At 41.0% G+C, this 20,462-nt stretch overlaps 1 protein-coding gene across 1 annotated transcript in view; it reads right to left on the reverse strand.

The window, feature by feature from the left end:
* Nucleotides 1–721: 721 nt before the first annotated feature.
* Nucleotides 722–20,462, reverse strand: part of ntng2b (netrin g2b) — a 77,336-nt gene continuing 57,595 nt past the window's right edge. Inside the window, exons 6-8 of the mRNA XM_033647330.2 lie at nt 9,234–9,401; nt 3,114–3,248; nt 722–1,983 (exon numbers count right to left, since the gene is read on the reverse strand). Of these exons, the coding sequence (XP_033503221.2) occupies nt 1,760–1,983; nt 3,114–3,248; nt 9,234–9,401 (527 nt within the window). The 3' untranslated portion in view covers nt 722–1,759. The remainder of the gene's footprint in view (nt 1,984–3,113; nt 3,249–9,233; nt 9,402–20,462) is intronic.

Consider the following 20,462-nt stretch of genomic DNA (forward strand, 5'->3'; position numbering starts at 1 on the left):
TATCTTTGATGTATCCTGGTGTAATGCAGCATTCACATCTCTTTATCCACTGTGTACCTGGGCTGACTCAGCAATTGAACAGTTCTCAGTGAAATGATGTTGTAGTTTTGCTAAGGAGAAAAAAACCTGAAGGACTTTTTTTTTTTCTAGACACAACACCTCAGTGAAACAGCCTTGCAAATAGTGATCGGCGATCTCAAGGAGAGGCAAAGCTTAGAAAGTGTGGCCTCGGGGTCAGTCACTCTATCTCCCAGGGTTGTCAGAAATCAGTATATCTCCACTGTTTGTACAATGGAATATATTTTTAATCAGCCCATCACTTTTTTGTGTATCTGCACACACACATTTTCACATATTAAAGCTCTTTGCAACTTTTATCAGGATAAAAATAATTTATATTCTCTTGACAGGAAAGCAGTTTTTTTGTGATTGTCAGACAGACTATTGGATTTCAGACTGAAATAATCTGTTTATAATGATGAGCATTCAACACCATGTCCAAAGTGAATGAAATAGATCAAATGGATGACTTGGAGTGATGTCTCACTTGTCTCAACTTGCTCTATTTTCTTTTTCACCTCACCAGAACAAAAAGATGTTAACCGCATGTAATCGTGGAAACTTGATTGATTGAATGAAAAAAAGTACAAGCAAGAAGGCAAATAACAGTCATATTTACTGCAAGGTTTACACTCAGTGTAATAAAATGCTCATTTGGAATAGTTGTAAATGTCATTTTTTATAATTTATTGTAACTCCAAACAAAAATAATTTCTACAAAAAATATTCAAATAATGTCATATAATATTGATACGTGGTTGATATCTTTTCTCTCTCTTTTAGACTTCTGTTAAATTCTGTTAAATTCTGCTTCCTGAATACTGTGTGAAGATTAAATCTCGCTAAGTGTGGCAACAATCACTCATTCCTATAACAACCATAATAGTGACTAAATTTTTATAATTGGTAACCCCCTGGATATTATATAATATGTATAATCTCAGCGACTGTTAGTGGGCACATTAGATACAATGACTGAAGATATAATTCTTTAAAAAAATGCAGCAGAAATAGAATAAATGTAAAATCAAGTCTCATCTTTTTGAGAAGAAATGAAACCTGGTTAATATACTATGTAGGCCTCAGCAGCAGGATCAAACGCGCACCTTGCCTCCCGACCCGTCCGTCGTGTCGACATGTCTTGTAGTCTTACCAAGTCTGACCACACGCACGTTGGCCGTCAGTCAAATGGAGGTGAGATCCTTAACTCAACCAAGAAAAAAACAAAAAAAGAAAAGGTCCTCATGGGTAAAACAGCCATTCCCTTTGAAGTGAAACAGTGGTGATTTAAGTGTTTTTTTTATGCTTTTTGGTTTGATGCACATTGCTCCAGCTCAGGAATAAAGGGAACAGTGGTTGGTATGATTTTTTCCCCCCCTTCGTCTGCATCTTTTTTCTCTGAGGTCGCTCCCCTTTTTTCTCTTTGTCCTTCTCACACCTGAGCACACACTCCATATCGCAACAGTCCTGTGAAGTGTGTGTCTGTGTGTGTGTGTGTGTGTGTGTGTGTATATGTGTGTTTGAAAGGAGACTGGGACGAGTTAGTGTCGTGTGAGTGTGTGCGCTTTTGCGAGTGCTGCAGTGTGTGTTCGTCGGGTCCACAACTGGACCCTACCCACTCGGGGTCACTCCTCGCCTCGCGTGCACACACACATATACACACACTCCTTGGTCTGAGGGTTTTTTTCTTTTTCTTGGCTCAGTGGGGAGTTAACGTGGCCAGCAGGTGGGCTAGCAGAGTGCAGAGCAGCAGGGTGGCCGTGGTAAGGTGCAGGGAAGAGGCGGCGTTGCAGTCCTTGCCCGCCTCGCAGCGGGAGTGTTGGCACAGTACCCCCTTAAATTCTGGAGGACAGATGCACTTCTGGCTCTGGTAGCATGTTCCTCCGTTCTGGCACAGGAGCATCTCCTCGTCGCAAACGTTAGCTGTGAGACGAATGGCAGACAGAAAGAGCAGCAGAGAAAAAGGGGGAGAGTGATGGAATTGCGGAGGTAAGGAGAATGAGAGAGAAAGAGAAGTTGGGAATAAAGAGAGTATGGCAGAGTGACAGAGTGACAGGCGGTGAAAGGATAGTGGGGGAGTAAACAGCACAAAGACGAAAGAAAGATGTATGGCAAAGAGAGACAGGTGAGGGAAGATAAGGCGGGGCAAAGTTGGAAAAAGCATGATGGGAAACAGATAAAGGGGGAGGAGAAGAATTCAGGGCAGAAAGAACAAAGCAGAAAGGAAAGCAGGAGGAAGGAAAGAGGCAAGATAAATTCTCCAGTCTTTGCCTCAGGGACGACAACAGGTAACACCTGCCTTTTTTGTGTTTTTGCAGTCCTTTTCTCTTTTTTTTCTTGAGGCTGCACTTTCTCAGGGTCAAGTAAAAATCATTGTTTCAAACCTAGGACAACACACTGCATCCGTGATAATTGTTAAGTAATGGTCGGAGGAACAAATAGCATCATTAAAATGCTATAAAAGGCATTAGGAAAAGCACAGAGGTAGTTGTACTGAACAAGATACTTGACCTAAAAATGTACTGAGAGAAAACAGAGAGGATCAGGCGTCCATGACAGGAAATAATTACATGTGCTAACGTGTTTTATTGCACCAAAGATAATTGGCTCTGCTGCACTGAAGTATTTGGAGTAAGATGTCAAAACATACTGCCCTACTATTTACTGCAATATGTCTCATATTGTTGTAAATAAACCCACAGTCAAATGGCATCTATGCCTGTGGAGGTTTAATGTGTGTGTGTGTGTGTGTGTGTGTGTGTGTGTGTGTGTACAGTAGGTGGGGAGGGTCTATGTGAGATCTATGTGAGACCTCACTAGATGGTAGATGGTAGAGGAAGGCGATTTCCTGTAATGGGGTTAAGGAGTGACAGGGTCATCAATTAAAGAGCCAGCTGATGCTGCTAATGAGCTACATGATCTATTCCCCCGGGAGTAAAGAAAACATTGGGAGATGTACAAGCTACAGTAAGTGGCACAGCACACTGGCAAAGGAACATTTGTCCATGATATTTAGACACAAACCCCCCAAAAATCAGCCTCCGTATACTCACGGTAACAGCCTTGTTTCCAGTAGTATCCCGGCAGACAGTCGTCACACTTGGCTCCCGTGGCACCGTCTTTACACTGGCAGAACCCTGTGCCGTTACACCGGTCATGAACAGAACCCATCTGATTGCAGTTACACTCTGAAAGAAGAGAGTGGCGGAGAAACCAGAAATGAGTGTCATTTAGAAATTAGAACTAGAAATGGGATTGGACCGAGAGTTGAATTAAGTTCAGCCAAAAAATGTGCACATTTGTATTCTGACCATGGACTCGTCTTTGGTATTGATGCCTTTCAGGGCTGCGGTGCTGTGCATGTAAGGGGGAGTTTCTCCAAACTACAGAGATGTCCCAAGATGCTGCAGAGATTCAGACCTGAAATTTAGGCCCTTTTCAAACAGAATTATTTTTACACAATTTATTTTCACACCATATCACGCCTTGCTAAAAATTCAGATGCAAAGGCCCTGTCTAGTAATTTTCACATAAAACTAACAGATAAAGTGATACAATGCTCTCTGGACTAATAACTACTGTGATTTAAAGCACATTACCTTTTGCATGTTATAACTGTTTTATGATCCTACAGAGCCAAACTTTCCCAAGGTCTCTAAGGGCTCATTTATGCTCAACATTAGAATCGGAGGTGGACAGAGCCTTCTGTCTGTACTCTGTGTTCATTTTGTTTGTATTTGTACACATTTTCTGAATGCTAACGGATGTGGATGAAAAGGAGCAGTACCATCAGAGACCGTGGAAGCAGTTTAACGTTGTTCAAGCTAGATACTAGGGTTGGGTCGGTATGAGGAAAAAAAAAAAACGGTCCGGTTTTTATTAAAAAAACGCATCAAGTCGGTAATACCGAATTTTTGCCACTTGGGGGCGCAATTGACTCATTTAAAATAAAAAATGACCTTAGGACAACAGAGTGACAGTAACAAGTTGTTTCTTTTATTCCTTACAAATAAATTTTGCAGCTTACTCAATCAGTGCAAACAAGGGTTGCCTCCTTCGTCTGGCTCAAAGCGAAAGTGTTGCCATAGTGGCGCATTCCTTGATTTCGTCGAGACTAAATTGTCCGCCATTATCGACTCCCCGTCACTATTAAACAAACTCCAGGCTATAGTAGAGGCGCATGTGCACTCGCACCTCCTAGCTCAGTCCCCGCCCCACCCCTCTCTCTCTCCTGCTTGTTGTGCACTTAGCGAAGAGGCAGACACAGGTGCCCACAGACTCGGGCTTACTATAAGTGGAGTGGACTACGTGTAAAAATGTCTGTGAAAAATCCCCGCGATGTGAAAAATATATGCCGAACAGTCTTTTGTGTGACACTGGTGCGCGGAGCGAAGTCCGCGCGGTTGTGCTTTGCACGCACAGGGCTTGCGGACGTCCACTTTTACCGGGCGGACCTCCGCGGCGTCCGCTCCACGTACGTTCTGCCCGAGTATGCGGTCCGGTCGGTCTCAAAAAATAAAACCCGGTCCAAGACGGAGTACCAGACCGAATTGGTATTACCGAGAACCGACCCAACCCTACTAGATACCACTGTAAGAAACAATAAAGAAATTGAAAAGATGGCGGAACACACTATTCGGAAATATATGTGAAAATGGTGAAAAGAATTCTCCATCCACAGGTTGGGATGTATATAATGGCCTCACAGACATGCACCATCTACAATGTGGCCTTCGTTTAAAGATACATTATTATGAAGTCCTACATCGTCACCTTGTTTGTTGTTGTGTGTAACTTTTGACTCCGCCCTTTAGTACCATTCATTTTCTTTACCTCTGCCATCATAAAGGACGCATGGAAGTATGAGAGCAGTGATGTTTGCAATATTTGAAATGGACATATCTATTTTGTATGTAAAGGTAGTATAAATGAGCCTTTAGAGGTTAACACTTGGCATTGGTTTCCTAAAAACAACATCTATCATACACCCTGCAATGCTGGGAAAAGACTACAGCGACTCCTCTCCCTTCTAAAAAGAAGAATGAAATAACAGATGTCAGAAAGTACTGTATATATCACATGCTGTTTGGAAACTAATTCCATCTAAACAGAACTGCGAGTTCTTTTTATCACATGATATCTGCTTTCAAAAGCAGGTAGAAGAAGTGAAGGGAACATTGTGGTGTTTTGAACAGTCGAGGAGATGCAGAAGTCTATTTGTTGTGCTGCATAATTCAACAAACTTAAGTTCCGTCTGTTGAACATCTTAGGATTCAAACGGCCCATAAAGCACCACAAACTCCCATTTACTATACTTCCTACCAATCACAATGATTTATTTTTGTTGTCTTGATATGCTAACTACTTACTGAGATACATATCAAATAAGTCTGAGACAGTTTACCTCTTTAACACAGGATGACATTGAATTTGATGTTTTTTTCTCCCCACATAAATTACTCTTATTTCTGCAAGTAATTATCATTACAAATGCATATATTTATAGAATGTGACTGATATACAGATCAGTGGTAGCAGATCAGAGATAAAAAAAAACTGCAGAGCTGCATATTTGCACTGTCGGTTATGTATATTTTTTATTCTTCCATTTGATTTGATGTAAGCCAATAGTTTGTCTTTCACTTAAACCCAAGATCAAATTAACTCATTTATAATAAAATGTATTGTAAAATATTCATAAACGTGAAACAAATTGTACAACCACAGCAGTGCGGTTGGTATCTGTGTCTGTGTGGGTCATGTGCATTAATATGATGATTGTATGTGAGCCACTGAGAGTGAACACGTTCTGTGGAAAATGTGTGTGCAAATGCATTAGTGTTTGGGAGGGCATAGTGTCTTGCTCTAGAGACGTGTGAACTGATTTCTGTTGCCACGCTTGGTGTGCCAGTGTGCTGGCAGATGAGCTAATGGGGCCTTATTTGTGCTGACTCCAAGGCCTGGCCCTGTGTGTGCCCCAACCACCACAAGTTTACCCTCCAACCCCCTGCAGTCCTCCTACAGATGGATCCAAATCAACACCAGATTTCTCTCCACAGCGATGCAAACACAGTGACCTCTTATTAGGAGTTAGGACATACCCTTAAAAAGACTGAATTTAAAAGGAGTAAATACTCTGTACATACATACATATCAGGGTTCAACGCTAAGGTTTTTTTTCACTTGCCCGGTCGGGCAAGTTGGTCAGAGATCTACTTGCCCGAAGTCAGTTTTTACTTGCCCTCTAAAAATTGTTTAATTTAAGCGGCTATCAAATAACAAAGACTGCAGTTATTTTTATGTTATGTAATCTTTATTCACACTGTATTTATTAATTAAAACAACATATGTCATGTATTGTAGCTTAATTCCTACACAAAAATGACAGTGTCAGGGCTTAAAGTGAAAAATTTGTCAGTCGTTCTCCGTCTATAATTTTGCGCCCTACTTGAGCCTTGCCCACCTCTATTTATTTTTCACCCCTCTCTCCAGTTCTGCTGTATTAACACCAGGTTTAATATATTTTGCTTCCATCTCTCTGCCCTGCTCTACTGTACTTCAACGCTACTTAGGTCTCTCTCTACTCTACCAGTAGACTACCACATCCACCTGTTGCACAAAATGCACACAGCAGTGTTTCCCCTAGGATGGAGTTGTAGCAGCGGAGGTGAAGCACACGCATGAAAAATAATTTTCACATGCGTGAAACTTTTTTGTATGCTTGCAAAGCACAGCCTGGTGGGAGGTTTCTATGTATCTACTGGCACCAGAAGGGCTCTTTAGGACTAAGTACATACAGTACATGTGTGCACAGTAATGAGCAGGTGAAATGTCTGTCTAGCTTACATATGAGGTGTCTCAAGATTTAGGAACATACAATTTTATTGAATATAATAAAGTAAAAAGTCACTTGACATGCTGCTGTTTTGTGCTATGACCTATTTAAGTGTTGGAAGTTGTTATTTACGTGACAACGCCTAAACGCAACACAAGCTCAGCATGAGTGCCGTGCTGAGCTGCTGTGCTGAGCTGCTGTGCGAGCAGCGTGTTTGTCTGTGCATAACAGCAGTCTGTTGGTTATTTACACACTGTCCATTTCAATAACTTTGCCAGCTGACAAACTGCACCGGGCTCGGGGTCAGGTTTGGTCAGGAAAATGCCACTCTAGCGTGCTCACCTGTGTGTGGCGGAATTGTTAACGCGTGACCATGTAGAGACAGAAATGACACAATGGCATAACACCATAAATAATATATTGTTATGTTATTATATGAAGCGTCCGTCGCGCAAAATAATATCAATGGGGGCTGTGGGCAGGACATTGTTACACAGCTGTGCCTGTGACTTCAGGCAGAGAGACCGCTGCATCAGAGCAGAAGAGCACGTTTTAAAAAACATTTATTTTATCAATTAGTTATTAACTTTTACTATTTTTAGCAACTTGCCCAATCGGGCAAGTGAGTTGTTAGTTTACATGCCCGACCGTGAGTTTTACTTGCCCCGGGCAATCGGGCAATCCTTATTGTTGAGCCCTGCATATAGTGTGTATCACCGTTACTTGAGATGTAGTTGTCTACAGCACAGTCAGAATATATGTTTTTCATTGTTTTGGCTCTTCAGCACATTTGACTTGAAATTAGATTCAAGTGTTGACTTTCAGCTTTAGGGATGCCTGAGGGTGTATCAGTATTAGTCGATCATTGTTTGACTTACATAGACTAGTACCTCTTAAAGACAACACGGCAGGGTAGTCAGCCTAATAACTCAAAATGTTTTTATGTACAAATATTGGAAAGTTCTTGTTAGACTGAAGCAGGTGAATCTGGTAGAGAATCTGCAAGGAGAATACCTGCTGATGTCTGTGGGCTGTAATCAATAGCTGATAGCAAAGCATTTGCAAGTAAATATAAAATTGCATGACTTCATTTAAATCTGCATTTATGGATTTTCTTTGTTGTTTGTGTGTGTTTGTGTGTGTGTGTGTGTGTGTGTGTGGTGGTGGTGGTGGTGGTGGATGCGGCATTCGGCAGTGCAACAAGCTGTAAAAACAAAATTGAAATATTGTCACCTTATAGTAGTATAGTATGTAAGTTACCATGGTGAACATTTTAGCAAACAGTTGCCCATTCACACATTCAACAGTTAAGGAACAACATCGCAAGTGATGTTTCTTGCCACCTGGCAGTATTAAGTCTAATATTCACCCTCATTTTAGCTCTAGTTTGGTCTCCACCAGCTGGACAGGTAGTGTACAGTCAACATTTTCTCACTCCCAACTCGTCCAATATTGACGCTTGTTCAGGGGCCCTACATGTCAGACTATGAGGTTCTAGGTACACCTCCAGTGTCAGTTTTGGATGAAGGGACAGCATGTCAATTAACACTCGTCACATACATAGTGTCTTTTCAAAATGAACTTATATTTTCACAGGAAATAAACAGTTTTTGCTTGTTTAATTCAGTCTCTTTTTAAAATAAACTTAGAACATAGCATAGCACGTGGTTAGGTATAGAGAAAAAAAAGATGATGGTTTTGTTTAAAATATGTGTTTTTGTTACTAATGTAATGTAACGTCCCGTGACATACGTCACCACGGTAGTGTGCTACATATACTAGTACACAGCAGTGTTCTTAAAATAACTTGACTGACTTTCACACGGAAACAAACAGCAGTCTCCTGGGGTGAAAGTCCAGAGTTTGTTTGACCCATCCACCTCAACTCCCGCCCACCCTATGCAGACTTTCTCATTCTTTATACTATGGCAGTTGCTTGGAGCTTCAAGAAATGCCCCGCCCTGTGTGTGTCACGCCGCTGTTAAAGGTTGCCTTGGTGCGTTGTTTATCTGATGCAGAAAGCCACTGACCAAGTGTCGTTATTGGACGAGTTAGGAGAAAGACAGGTTGGTACAGTGGGTTGTTTTTAGAGCTTTTTCGCTGAAAACAGCTTCCCACTGTTTCTGAAAACTATGCTGATGAGGGTGGTGAGAGTGAACCAAAACGATGGAAAAAAGTTGCGGACTTTAAAATCAAAACTGTCTTCACTTTAAAAAATATCTGAGTAATTGCTTTAATTTTAAAAGCAGTAACAATCATATCATCTCCTTGTCAGTCACACACAACACACTCACACCGTCCCCCTCCACACACTCCCTCTGTCCCCCTGCAGACTGACCGATGCAGACACTCTCATCATCCAGTTCGGCAGAGGCGTTGCGGAAGTATCCCAGTCTGCAGTGTTGGCAGTTCTGGCCCCTGGTGTTGTGCTTGCAGCTGACGCATGTGACAATGTTCAGGTAGTCGATGTAGCTGCAGCGGTTGGAGTGGCCGTAGCACTCACAGTCTGAAAGAAAAGCGACATCTTTAAGTTCTTTTACTAGAGGATTGTTAAACATGTTCATGATGTTGAAGTCAATACTCGGATAGAGTAGTATCTTTTTAAGCATTCTCCTGGGATTCCTCTGTGACAGTGGGAAATGATAAATTACTTGCACTAACAGATACGCCTGACGGTTTTAGTTTTAGACGTCAGTGAACAAATGAATGACTCTGAGTGTGTTTTATGACTTGCCTTTCTGACTCTATATTGGTTCAATAAAGACAGACCACTCCCTCTCCATTACTACACTCACAGGTTTGCTGAGTCTGCTTCACTGGGCTGCACTGATTACTGATGGGAATTCCACTATCCTGAGTGAGTGTGTTGGTGTGTGCGTGCATGCTTGTTTGTGTATTTGTGTTCAGGCATGTGAATACAGGCATGTTAATTGTGTCTGGGAATTTAATTGCATTACTGGATGAGTAGATTATAAGCTACAGAATCATAACCAAGGGAGTTTGAGGTGAGTGATACAGTAGCTGTTTTCAGACTGCACCTGACACCATGAAATCGGTCTGACACCACTTAACCTGATAGAAAACCTTCCCTGCCTCTCCTCTCTTTTCACTGTTTGTTCTTCATTTCCACAGTCTTAAATTCTCTTTCAAAAAGCGCTGCACAATCAGGGCTCTTAATTAAATTTTCTCTTTGTAATTCATGAATTATCTGAGAGGATTTGATTGCAGGTTTTACTCTACAGGCTTGTACGCTTGATAAATTAAGACTTCTTCCATATTTCACACCCTAAAACCAAAGCTTAAAAAAAGAGAATGGTGTAAGACCTTTTGTATAATTTTTCCACAGAGGGAGAAATGAAAGCCTGATATCATTTACGGTAGGATCTGCATTGTGCAGAGGGGTGCAGCAAGTGTTGCTCTACATTCTCGCTACGATACTCTTGGCTGAGGCTGGTACCTAATTAAGGTTTTATTAAGCTTTAGAAGTTGGCTGCAATAGTGTGCTGCAAGGCATCACTGTCCTCTAAAGAGGCGTTTACCAGGCATGTTTATGCAAATACACATTTAAATGCACATTAAAAAGTCGGAGTTTAGCTGTTTAATCAGCCGTCACATTATTATTTTATTATTGTTTGGTTGATGATGCCAGCTGAAATATTAATGAGCTGGTTTAAAAGGAAGCCAGCGAGAGCAGTGCCATAAAGTGCCTCTCTCAGCACTGAGGAAACCATGCTAGCGGTGGGGGAAGAACTGCCTAATTAAATATAAATGGCCAATTACTCCACAGACTACAGAGGCAATGGGACATTGTTCCACAAATTAACGTTACGAGTCAAGATGCTGCTTTATTGGTGTTTGTCAATTTTGAATTGTAAACGGTGAAAGACAGTTACATTGAGAAAAGGAAGCATCAAAGAGTCTCTGAGGTTGAGGGAATAATGGTATATTTTGCTAACAAGCATCCTTTCTAAAATCAATAAATGGGAATGTCAGTGTCTGCAGCTGTTTGATGGTTTAATATGAGTTCAAAGTCCAAACACTTACCTTGATCATGCACATAAAGCAAACACAACCAAGAGGGAGTTGCATAGGGAAAGAATGAGCAAAATGAAAAACATAAAACATACAATAAAAGGAATTTTTCCACAGGTTTTCTGTTTGGAAAAACAGCATACATACTTATGTCAGGTGACAGAAAGAGTTTCTAATCCACTGATCTGAGCCAAAGAATCCAGAGGATTCAACCAAGCTCGAGTCTCCTGTCTGTATCTTCAGACCAGCTGTAGCTCATGTTGGTCTCTTACCTCTGAAATCATCGTATATGATCCCAAACAACTCTCTGGCCTGCGGCTCTCCTGAGATCAAGAGTTTCAGAAGCCCTTGAGGGATGAAGGAATCTTTGTTTAAGATTTGCCTCCACATTATTCACCATGCTACCGTCATCTACAGCCCTATACCTTCACGCAGAATAAGCAGGTATAGATGAGCATCAGTACTACAGAGAGGTAGCGTGGATTAGGTGGATGGGATTCCCGCTGGATTCTACCTTTAAAGAAGGGGTTGCTTTGTTCTATAAAGCTGACATAATCTTTACCCAGTGCAGTGTTTCTTAACTGGTTGGACAGAACCCAAAACTCATCCTCAAGATTTTAAAAGAATCTATATGCAGGGAACAACTGTAGTGCTGCCCATGACAAGTTTTCAAGTCAAATTCATGCCACAGTGAGGAAACTTTCCCATTGGTTAATAAACTTGTGACAACACTGGTGTCACCGATTACACAGATTACAAATTCTAAAGTATTTTAAGAACCTAAATCAAAAACTGCTGTGGGAAACATTGGGCATGGTTTATTTCAAAGATACTCCAAGTGGATCAGACTTTTTAAAAGTTCTCATTTGTTAAACAAAGCATATAGAGCGATTAAATTATGCGGCCCAAGGTGAATAAGGGGAATAAAATATGTCAGTTTAAAGATTCAATCGGGAAAATAACTGTGGGCTCAAATGACCGCCTGTAATGAAGCTATAAATGCAATACTGTGTCACCTATTAACCTCATCATAATACATTTTAGGTCCTAATGTGCAACCAGTTATGAATCACTGTGCTACTATTATAACACATGTTCAGATTCTACCTTTCCTTTTCTCTCTTTCTCTCTCTTCTCTGTCTTCATCCTCTCTCCCAGAAGTGTGTTTTGGGGTCACATGACTCCATCTTTCCCACTCAGGTTTGTGGTGCACTACAAAGGAGCAACAACTTGCAAATCAATCTGTATTGATGCAGCACAGATTATCTCAGGCTGTATTACCAAACTAGAAAGAACAAGTATGGACAAGACAACAACATCCAATGATTCGTGAGAAACCTTTGCTAATATAGATCCTTTTCACATATAATGTTATTGACTTCAGAAATAAGGTAAGATGCTTATGAGTATTTAGAACATTAAATTGCAGTGTTTGTTTTTTTTTAAAGTGTCATCCAGTCTTATTACTGCCTATAATCAGTTGATCAGACAAGACATCAAGAATTAAACATATTATTCAGATCGCAGAAACATTTAATTTTTTAAGAACATTTTCAATGTCAAATTCATCTTCCTATTGTAGTCTACCGATTTGTTTCCCACTTCATCCTTCTGTCTGCTTTTTATTTCTTGCCCTGCAGTGTCGGTCTTATTCTCATATGAAAAATATGGCACTTCAGCTGGTACCAAATTAAGATTTTTGCTTTATAGCGTATGTTGACTGACAGGCTATCATGTTGTTGGAGATAAATTTAGATACATTTGTTGTTTCCAATTTCCATTTTTTTCCCGAATGTGAGCTGCCAAGTTAATCTGGTGGTGAAAGTTTCTACTATTACTACTACTATATTTATTGCACCACAAATATAATAATCTGTACTGTATATAGCTACTATAAATCTACAAGGACGTTGCAACCACTACAGTTATCTACAGTTTGCCTCAGTCACTGCAGTACATACCGTGGCCATGAGTCTCATGTACATGTCCTCCAAAATTATGGGAGACTGAAATGGCACAATTGTTATTGATATAACAAGCAAAAATTAGGTAAATCAAATTTTTATGAGAAGATTATCACCACTGCACATAAAAGAGAAACCGTCTCTTTCCTCTCCATGCCCAGATGAAGTTGATGTTTTGTGGCCATGAGCTTCATGTCCGTGTCCCTCAAAATTATGGGAGACTGTCACACCACAGTCATCATTGACATAACAAGCAAAACCATCACAAGAAAAAAATGATGTGCTCTTTTTCTATGCAATTTAAATAATTAAACATTCTCTATTTTTGTGTTTTGCTTGGTTCTCCTGTCCTTTTCTTTTCTTGCTCTTATCATGAGTCTCAGAAAAAAAATATGTTGCTAATGTTGGTGCAAAATTTACTCCATGGGGTAAGTTTATGTTGTTGAACAGATACATGAATCTGTTTATATTTCTGCTTTTTATAATGTATCTAGCCCATGAGGAAAGTTTATCTGCTACATTTTTACTGCACTACAGGTAAACTACAGCATCTAACAAAAAGTGCTAATACTACATACAAAAGAGATACCTGCCCCGTGCCCAGATGAAGTTGCTGTTTTATGGCCATGGGCCTCATTCACGTGTCCTTCAGACTTGTGGGAGACTGAAACACCGCAATAGTCATTTACATAACATCAAAAAACATATAAAAACATCTGATTTTTAAGGGCCAAGTTGCCAAGTTTAACTTGTGGTGAAAGTTTATTGACTGCATATTTCCATCACTAAGGGTACACTACAGAATATAAAACTACAAGAACATTGCTACCACTACATTATAAAAGAGATACCTTTTCCATGCCCAGATAAAGTTGCTTTGTGGCCATGAGTCTCTTGTACATGTCCATGAGTCGCATGTGCATGACCATGAGTCTCTTGAACGTGGCCATGATGACCTTGGCCATGAGTCTCCTGAGTGTGGCCATGAGTCTCTTGTATGTGGCCATGATGAACGTGGCCATGAGTCTCTTGAACGTGGCCATGATGAGCTTGGCCATGAGTCTCTTGAATGTGGCCATGATGATCGTGGCCATGGGTCTCTTGTACATGACCATCAGTCTTTTGTACGTGGCCATGATGATCGTGGCCATGGGTCTCTTGTACATGGCCATGAGTCTCTTGAATGTGGCCATGATGATCGTGGCCATGGGTCTCTTGTACGTGACCATCAGTCTTTTGTACGTGGCCATGATGATCGTGGCCATGGGTCTCTTGTGCATGGCCATGAGTCTCTTGAATGTGGCCATGATGGTCATGGCCATGGGTCTCTTGTACACGGCCATGGGTCTCTTGAATGTGGCCTTGAGTCTCTCGAACATGGCTATGATGATCGTGGCCATGGGTCTCTTGAATGTGGCCATGATGGTTGTGGCCATGGGTCTCTTGGATGTGCCCATGAGTCTCTTGAACATGGCTATGATGATCATGGCCATGAGTCTCTTGTACGTGGCCATGAGTCTCTTGAATGTGGCCATGATGATCATTGCCATGGGTCTCTTGTACGTGGCCATGATTGTCTTGTACATGGCCATGAGTCTTTTGAACATGGCCAAGATGTATGTGGCCATGAGTCTCTTGTACATGTCCATGAGTCTCTTGAATGTGGCCATGAGTCCCTTGTGCGTGGCCATGAGTCTCTTTTGCATGACCATGAGACTCATGTATGTGCCCTTCAGCCTTGTGGGAGACTGACACACAACATTCATCATTCACATAGCAAGCAAAAAGATTGATAAATTTATGCTGTCTAATTTTCTCATGATGAAAGTTTATATACTGCATATTAAAATCTCCACAGGTTAGTGTTCTCAAAAATATTGATTTATCAATCCATATTGATTATGAATATTTGAAATGGTTTCAGTACTCATTCTAAAGTATCAATACACCAGTACCAGCTGTGTTTTCCAGCTCTCACTTGTTGTCAATGCATACTATTGTCATTCTGCTGTTTTCTGCTACTGACCAAGAAAAGAACAGTTGCTCTTGTCTTGTTATAGCCTTGTTATATTTATCTTTAACAAAAATTTAATTTTATGCCTACAATGTCAGTTTTATCCGTGTTATCAAAAATTGTATCAAATACCAGTATTTTTCAAGGTTTTGTTTCAAAGTTAGGAATTCCAGTATTGAGACAACACTGCTACAGGTTAACTCCAGTTAGCCACTGCTACCACTACAGTATATATAAGTATATACCTGTATGCTGCTCCCTTTTCTGCACATGCTCAGATGAGGTGGCTGTTTTGTGGCCATGAGTCTCATGCCCGTGTCCCTCAGATGTGTGGGAGACTGAAACACCACAGTTGTCATTAGAATAACAAACAAAATCTAGATATGTTCTTTGTTGTTTCTTTTTTTCAAGGACCCATAAAGTCACCAAGTTAACTCATGATGCACATTTGTCTCCTGCATATTTCCATGAATACACGTACACGAGTATATATGAGAACATTGCTACTAGGGGTGTAACGATCCATTAATCTGGATCGATGTATTGATCAAATGATCAACAATCCATATCATCTTTAAGATACACCTTTATTTTGAAATTCCAATGGCACATTTGGGTCACTGAAAACAGTGCTAGCACCAGGCAGATAATGGCAAATACCCAAGAAAAAGACGCTAAGGATAATTACTCTCCTTTTTGGAATAAGTCAACATTGTGGAAAGATTTTGGATTTTAGATAAATATGAGTCCACAGATAAAACACATGCCATAAACAAACAATGCTGGTACAAGATAAAATACTCAGGAAACATGTCAAACCTGGCTGGGCATCTCACTCTGCTAACTTGTTGCTCTTTCTACTGCTACTTGCTAAGCTACTCTGTTTTATCAATGTTAGGCTGAAAAATCAGGCATGCAGATTGAAATTCAACTGTGCTGTTCTGTCTGGAGATGCAGTGGCATAAACCAACAGTCAGTAAGAAAAAGTATCAATAATACATGCAGTTTCTGAAGCTTTGAGTAGAGGAAACGTCAGCTACCTGCTAGGCTAATTTATGCAATATAAAAAGCAAAGTTTCATTACTACAGGCAACCTATAGGAGATTTACTACTGCTACATGCAAAAAATACCTGTTGTTTCAGCTTTTCTTTCTTTATGCTCCTCCCTTTTCTCTCCGTGCACAGATGAAGTGGTTGTTTTGTGGCCATGAGTCTCTTGAACATGGCCATGGGTCTCATGTACATGGCCGTGGGTCTCTTGTATGTGGCCATGAGTCTCTTGTAAGTGGCCATGAGTCTCTTGTACATGGCCATGGGTCTCTTGTATGTGGCCATGAGTCTCTTGAACATGGCCATGGGTCTCTTGAACGTGGCCATGATTCTTTTGAGTATGGCCATGAGTCTCTTGTACGTGGCCATGAGTCTCTTGTACGTGGCCATGAGTCTCTTGTACATGGCCATGATTCTTTTGAGTGTGGCCATGAGTCGCTTGTACGTGACCATGAGTCTCTTGTACGTGGCCATGAGTCTCTTGAACGTGGCCATGATTCTTTTGAGTGTGGCCATGAGTCTCTTGTGCGTGGCCATGAATCTCTTGTACGTGGCCATGAATCTCTTGTACGTGGCCATGAGTCTCTTGTACATGGCCATGAGTCTCTTGAATGTGGCCATGGGTCTCTTGTACATGGCCATGAGCCTCTTTTACATGGCCATGATGAACAAGGCCATGAGTCTCTTGTATGTGGCCATGAGTCTCTTGTATGTGGCCATGAGTCTCTTGTGTGTGGTCATGAGTAACTTGTACATGGCCATAAGCCTTTTGTGAGTGGTCATGAGTCTCTTGAATGTGGCCATGAATCTCTTGTGCATGGCCATGAGCCTTTTGTGAGTGGCCATGAGTCTCTTGAACATGGCCATGAGTCTCTTGTGCATGGCCATGAGCCTTTTGTGAATGGCCATGAGTCTCTTGAACATGGCCATGGCTCTCTTTTACGTGGCCGTGACTCTCTTGTACATGGCCGTGACTCTCCTGTTTGTGGCCATGACTCTCTCTTAAGTGGCCGTGACCCTCTTGTACGTGGCCGTTACTCCCTTTTACGTGGCCATGACCCTCTTGTACATGGCCGTGACTCTCTTTTATGTGGCCATGACTCTCTTGTACAAGTCCCTCAGATGTCTGGGGAACTGAAACACCATAATTGGGATTGAAATAACAAGCAAAAAGATCTAAGGTTAATTTTATTCTTTGCAGCCTAAACAACCAATAAACCATTATGTTTTTAAAACCCATCTCTCCCATCTTTTTCTTTTCTTCCAGTCACTCTATACCATCATGTTATACCAGCTGTATAACATGATTTCACTGATGTGAACATGTTACTGAAAAGACAAATTTAGATGCCTATCTGATGTTTTTAGTATCTAGTAAAAATGTTAACCACAGTAAAGGTTTAGGAAGTTAAGTTAGTAAGTATTTTATGCTGAGGTTGTTTTGATGACCAAGAGTCTCAGGTGCATGCCCCTCAGGCTTGTAGGACACAAAACATTTTTCATTACGTAACAAGCATAAAGTTTAATAAATTTCTGTTGTTTTTAATTTTCAGGGCCCCATTTTTGCTGTGAGTCTTTAAGTATAACTCACGGTGGTGTGCTGCGTATGTTAGCTACAACTACAGTACATATAAAAGAGATCATTGCTTTTCTTTCCTCTTCCTGCCTTTCCTCTCTGTGCTCAGATGAGCTTGTTGTTTTGTGGCTGTGAGTCTCATGTCCATGTTCCTCAGACATGTGGGGAGCTGACACACCAGAGCCTACCTTAACATTAACAAGCGGAAATTTTGACATATTTCTGTTGTTTCCTGTTTTCAGGGGCCCATTTTACACAGTGAGTTCCCAAGTTAAGCTTGTGAGGAAAGTTTATCTACTGCATATTTACTGCACGACAATAAACTACAGTATGTAAATCTTGGAGAACATTGTCTCCACTACATATAAAAGAGATAGCTTTTCTTTCAGCTTCTATTTCTTTATGCACCTCACGCTTGCTTTCCTCTCCGTGCCCAGGTGAGGTTGTTGTTTTGTGGCCATGAGTCTCATGTAGGTGTCCCTCAGACTTGTGGGAGACTAAAACACCACAACAGTCATAAAAATAACAAACAAAAATCTACATATATTTTCTTTCCAAATTTTTAAGGGCCCATGTTTTGCTGTGAGTTGCCAAGTTTAATTTTAGTCTGCTGCACATCTGCACAATGGGTGAACTACAGTATATAAATCTACATATGCTGCAGTAGATTTATATAATCGCCACCTCCTTTTCTCCCCATGCCCAGATGAGAGGGTGGTTTAGTGGCCATGAGTCTCATGCATGTGTCCCTCAGACTTGTGAGAGACTGAAACACCACAACCATAATTAACAGAAAAAGACACATTTCTAGAGATAGACAGTTTTGCTATAAGTCGCCAAGTTTAACTTGTTGTCAAAGTATTTCCACCACAACAATTAACTACTGTAGCCACAACCACTACAGTACCTCCAAAAGAATGCCGTACCTTCTCCATGCCCAGATGAGTTGGTTGTTTTGTGGCCATGAGTCTCATGTACGTGTTCCTCAGGATTGTGGGAGACTGAAACACCACAAAATAACAAGCAAAAATCTAGATGTATTTCCTGTTTACAGTTATTTAGGAGGCCATGTTTTCTGTGGGTTGCAAAGTTGAACTTGTAGTGAAAGTGTATCTGCTGCACTTGTACCGCTACAACTACAAGAACATTGCTACAACTACATAAGAAAAGAGATACCTTTCCTTTCAGCTTTTCTCTCCTCCCCGTGCCCAGCTGAGGTTGTTGTTTTATGGCCATGAGCCTCATGTTCCTCAGGCTCGTGGGGGACTGACACACCACAGTTGTCATTGACATAACAAGCAAAAGCATGCAGTGGCATAAATTTTCTATGCACTTTTCCCAGCAACGCACACTGAACAATAAATAAATTCTTTATCCATTTCTACTTCATCCTGTCAGTCAGATAAAAATATAACACCACTATTGGTGCCAAAATTATGATTTAGCTCTAATGTTTATATGAGTGACAGACTATCATGTCAGTGAAGAGATGAATTTAGATATGTTCCTGCTGTTTTCAGTTTTTAGGGTCCCAGTTTTCACTGTGAGCTGTCAAGTTTAACTCATAAAAAAGTTCATCTACTGCATATTTACTGCGCCCAAAAGTAAACTACAGTATATAAATCTACAAGAACATTGCCACTACTACATATGAAATAATAATACCTGTCTTTTCAGTTATTCTTTCTTTCTCCTCCGCCTTCCCTTCCTCCCCGTGCTCAGATAAGGATGTTGTTTTGTGGCCATGAGTCTCATGTACGTGCCCCTCAGACTTGTGGGAGACTGACACACCACGATTGTTATTGACAAAACAAGAACAGACATTGTATAAAGTGTTTTACATGCTCTTTCCGAAGCAGTCCAAACAATAAGAACTCTATAATTAGGCTGATACTGCACTGGGTAAAGATTACTGATATCTTCTGCCTTTCTCTCCCTTCCCTTCTTCCTCTGAGACCTTGTTTTCCTTTTCTCTCTCTTTCTCTCTCTGTCAGATAGTGGATTGCCCCATCAGGGGCCTCAGCCATGGGCTTGGGAAAAAGCTGTGAGAATCAGAGAGGCTTGAGAAACTCCTTCATCACTACACTTTCACTCTGGGTGTGAAAGAAATGACATGCACTTCCTTTTATCTGAATGTCATGAAATCTTCTGGCTGGTTCTTGTTCTAACTCTCCGTGTGTGCTTGTTTCTTTGTTCAGAGCGAACTCTGTTCTTATTTCTGTTACTGTATTTACCCTAATTTGAATATTCAGAGGATGCAATATACTGTATTGTATTACAGTAACATCTTCTCATGGGTGTACCACCATATGTTGAGATTTAATGTTCTCTGTGGTGCACTCACACAAAATATCTCAAATCAATACTAGAGACAACCTCGCACACACATCCCATTTTTACTGCATTTTTAATTGTCTCTTGCTCAAGTTTTCCCTTTTTCTCTGTGTGTTCCACTTTCCCAGAGGGCTTTATGCCATTCCCAGGATCCTTTGCTTCAAGTTTTTAGGGCTACAAATGAAAGAAGAGATGTGAAACTAGTTCAGTTTATGGATCAAGCCTCCTCTTCCTTTTACCTTTCCATTTACTGCAACACAGGCACAATTCAATAAATCAAAACACCACAGTCCTCACAGAGGTGATTAAGACTAAAAATACAAATAACCAGTCACATGAAGCGACCACACCATGCACGTCATTGAGGGACTAATGATCACTAGACCACCAGGGAATACAATGCTTCATGCATCCATCTGTGTTTCCCCTTGAGGTGTTTTTGTACAGGCAATGTATGTCTTCAGTTCTTCTTCGGAGGGGGGCATCCTGCAAGCATCCTGCTCCCCTGCGGAGCGTCCCCCTTCAGGCTGTCTCCCGCCCACTCTCTCCCCTTCATCCCTCCCCCTCCCTGGGGCTCCAGTGAGACAGGATGCCAGC

The sequence above is a fragment of the Epinephelus lanceolatus genome, chromosome 19 (assembly GCF_041903045.1).
Source record: "Epinephelus lanceolatus isolate andai-2023 chromosome 19, ASM4190304v1, whole genome shotgun sequence".
Lineage (NCBI taxonomy): Eukaryota > Metazoa > Chordata > Actinopteri > Perciformes > Serranidae > Epinephelus > Epinephelus lanceolatus.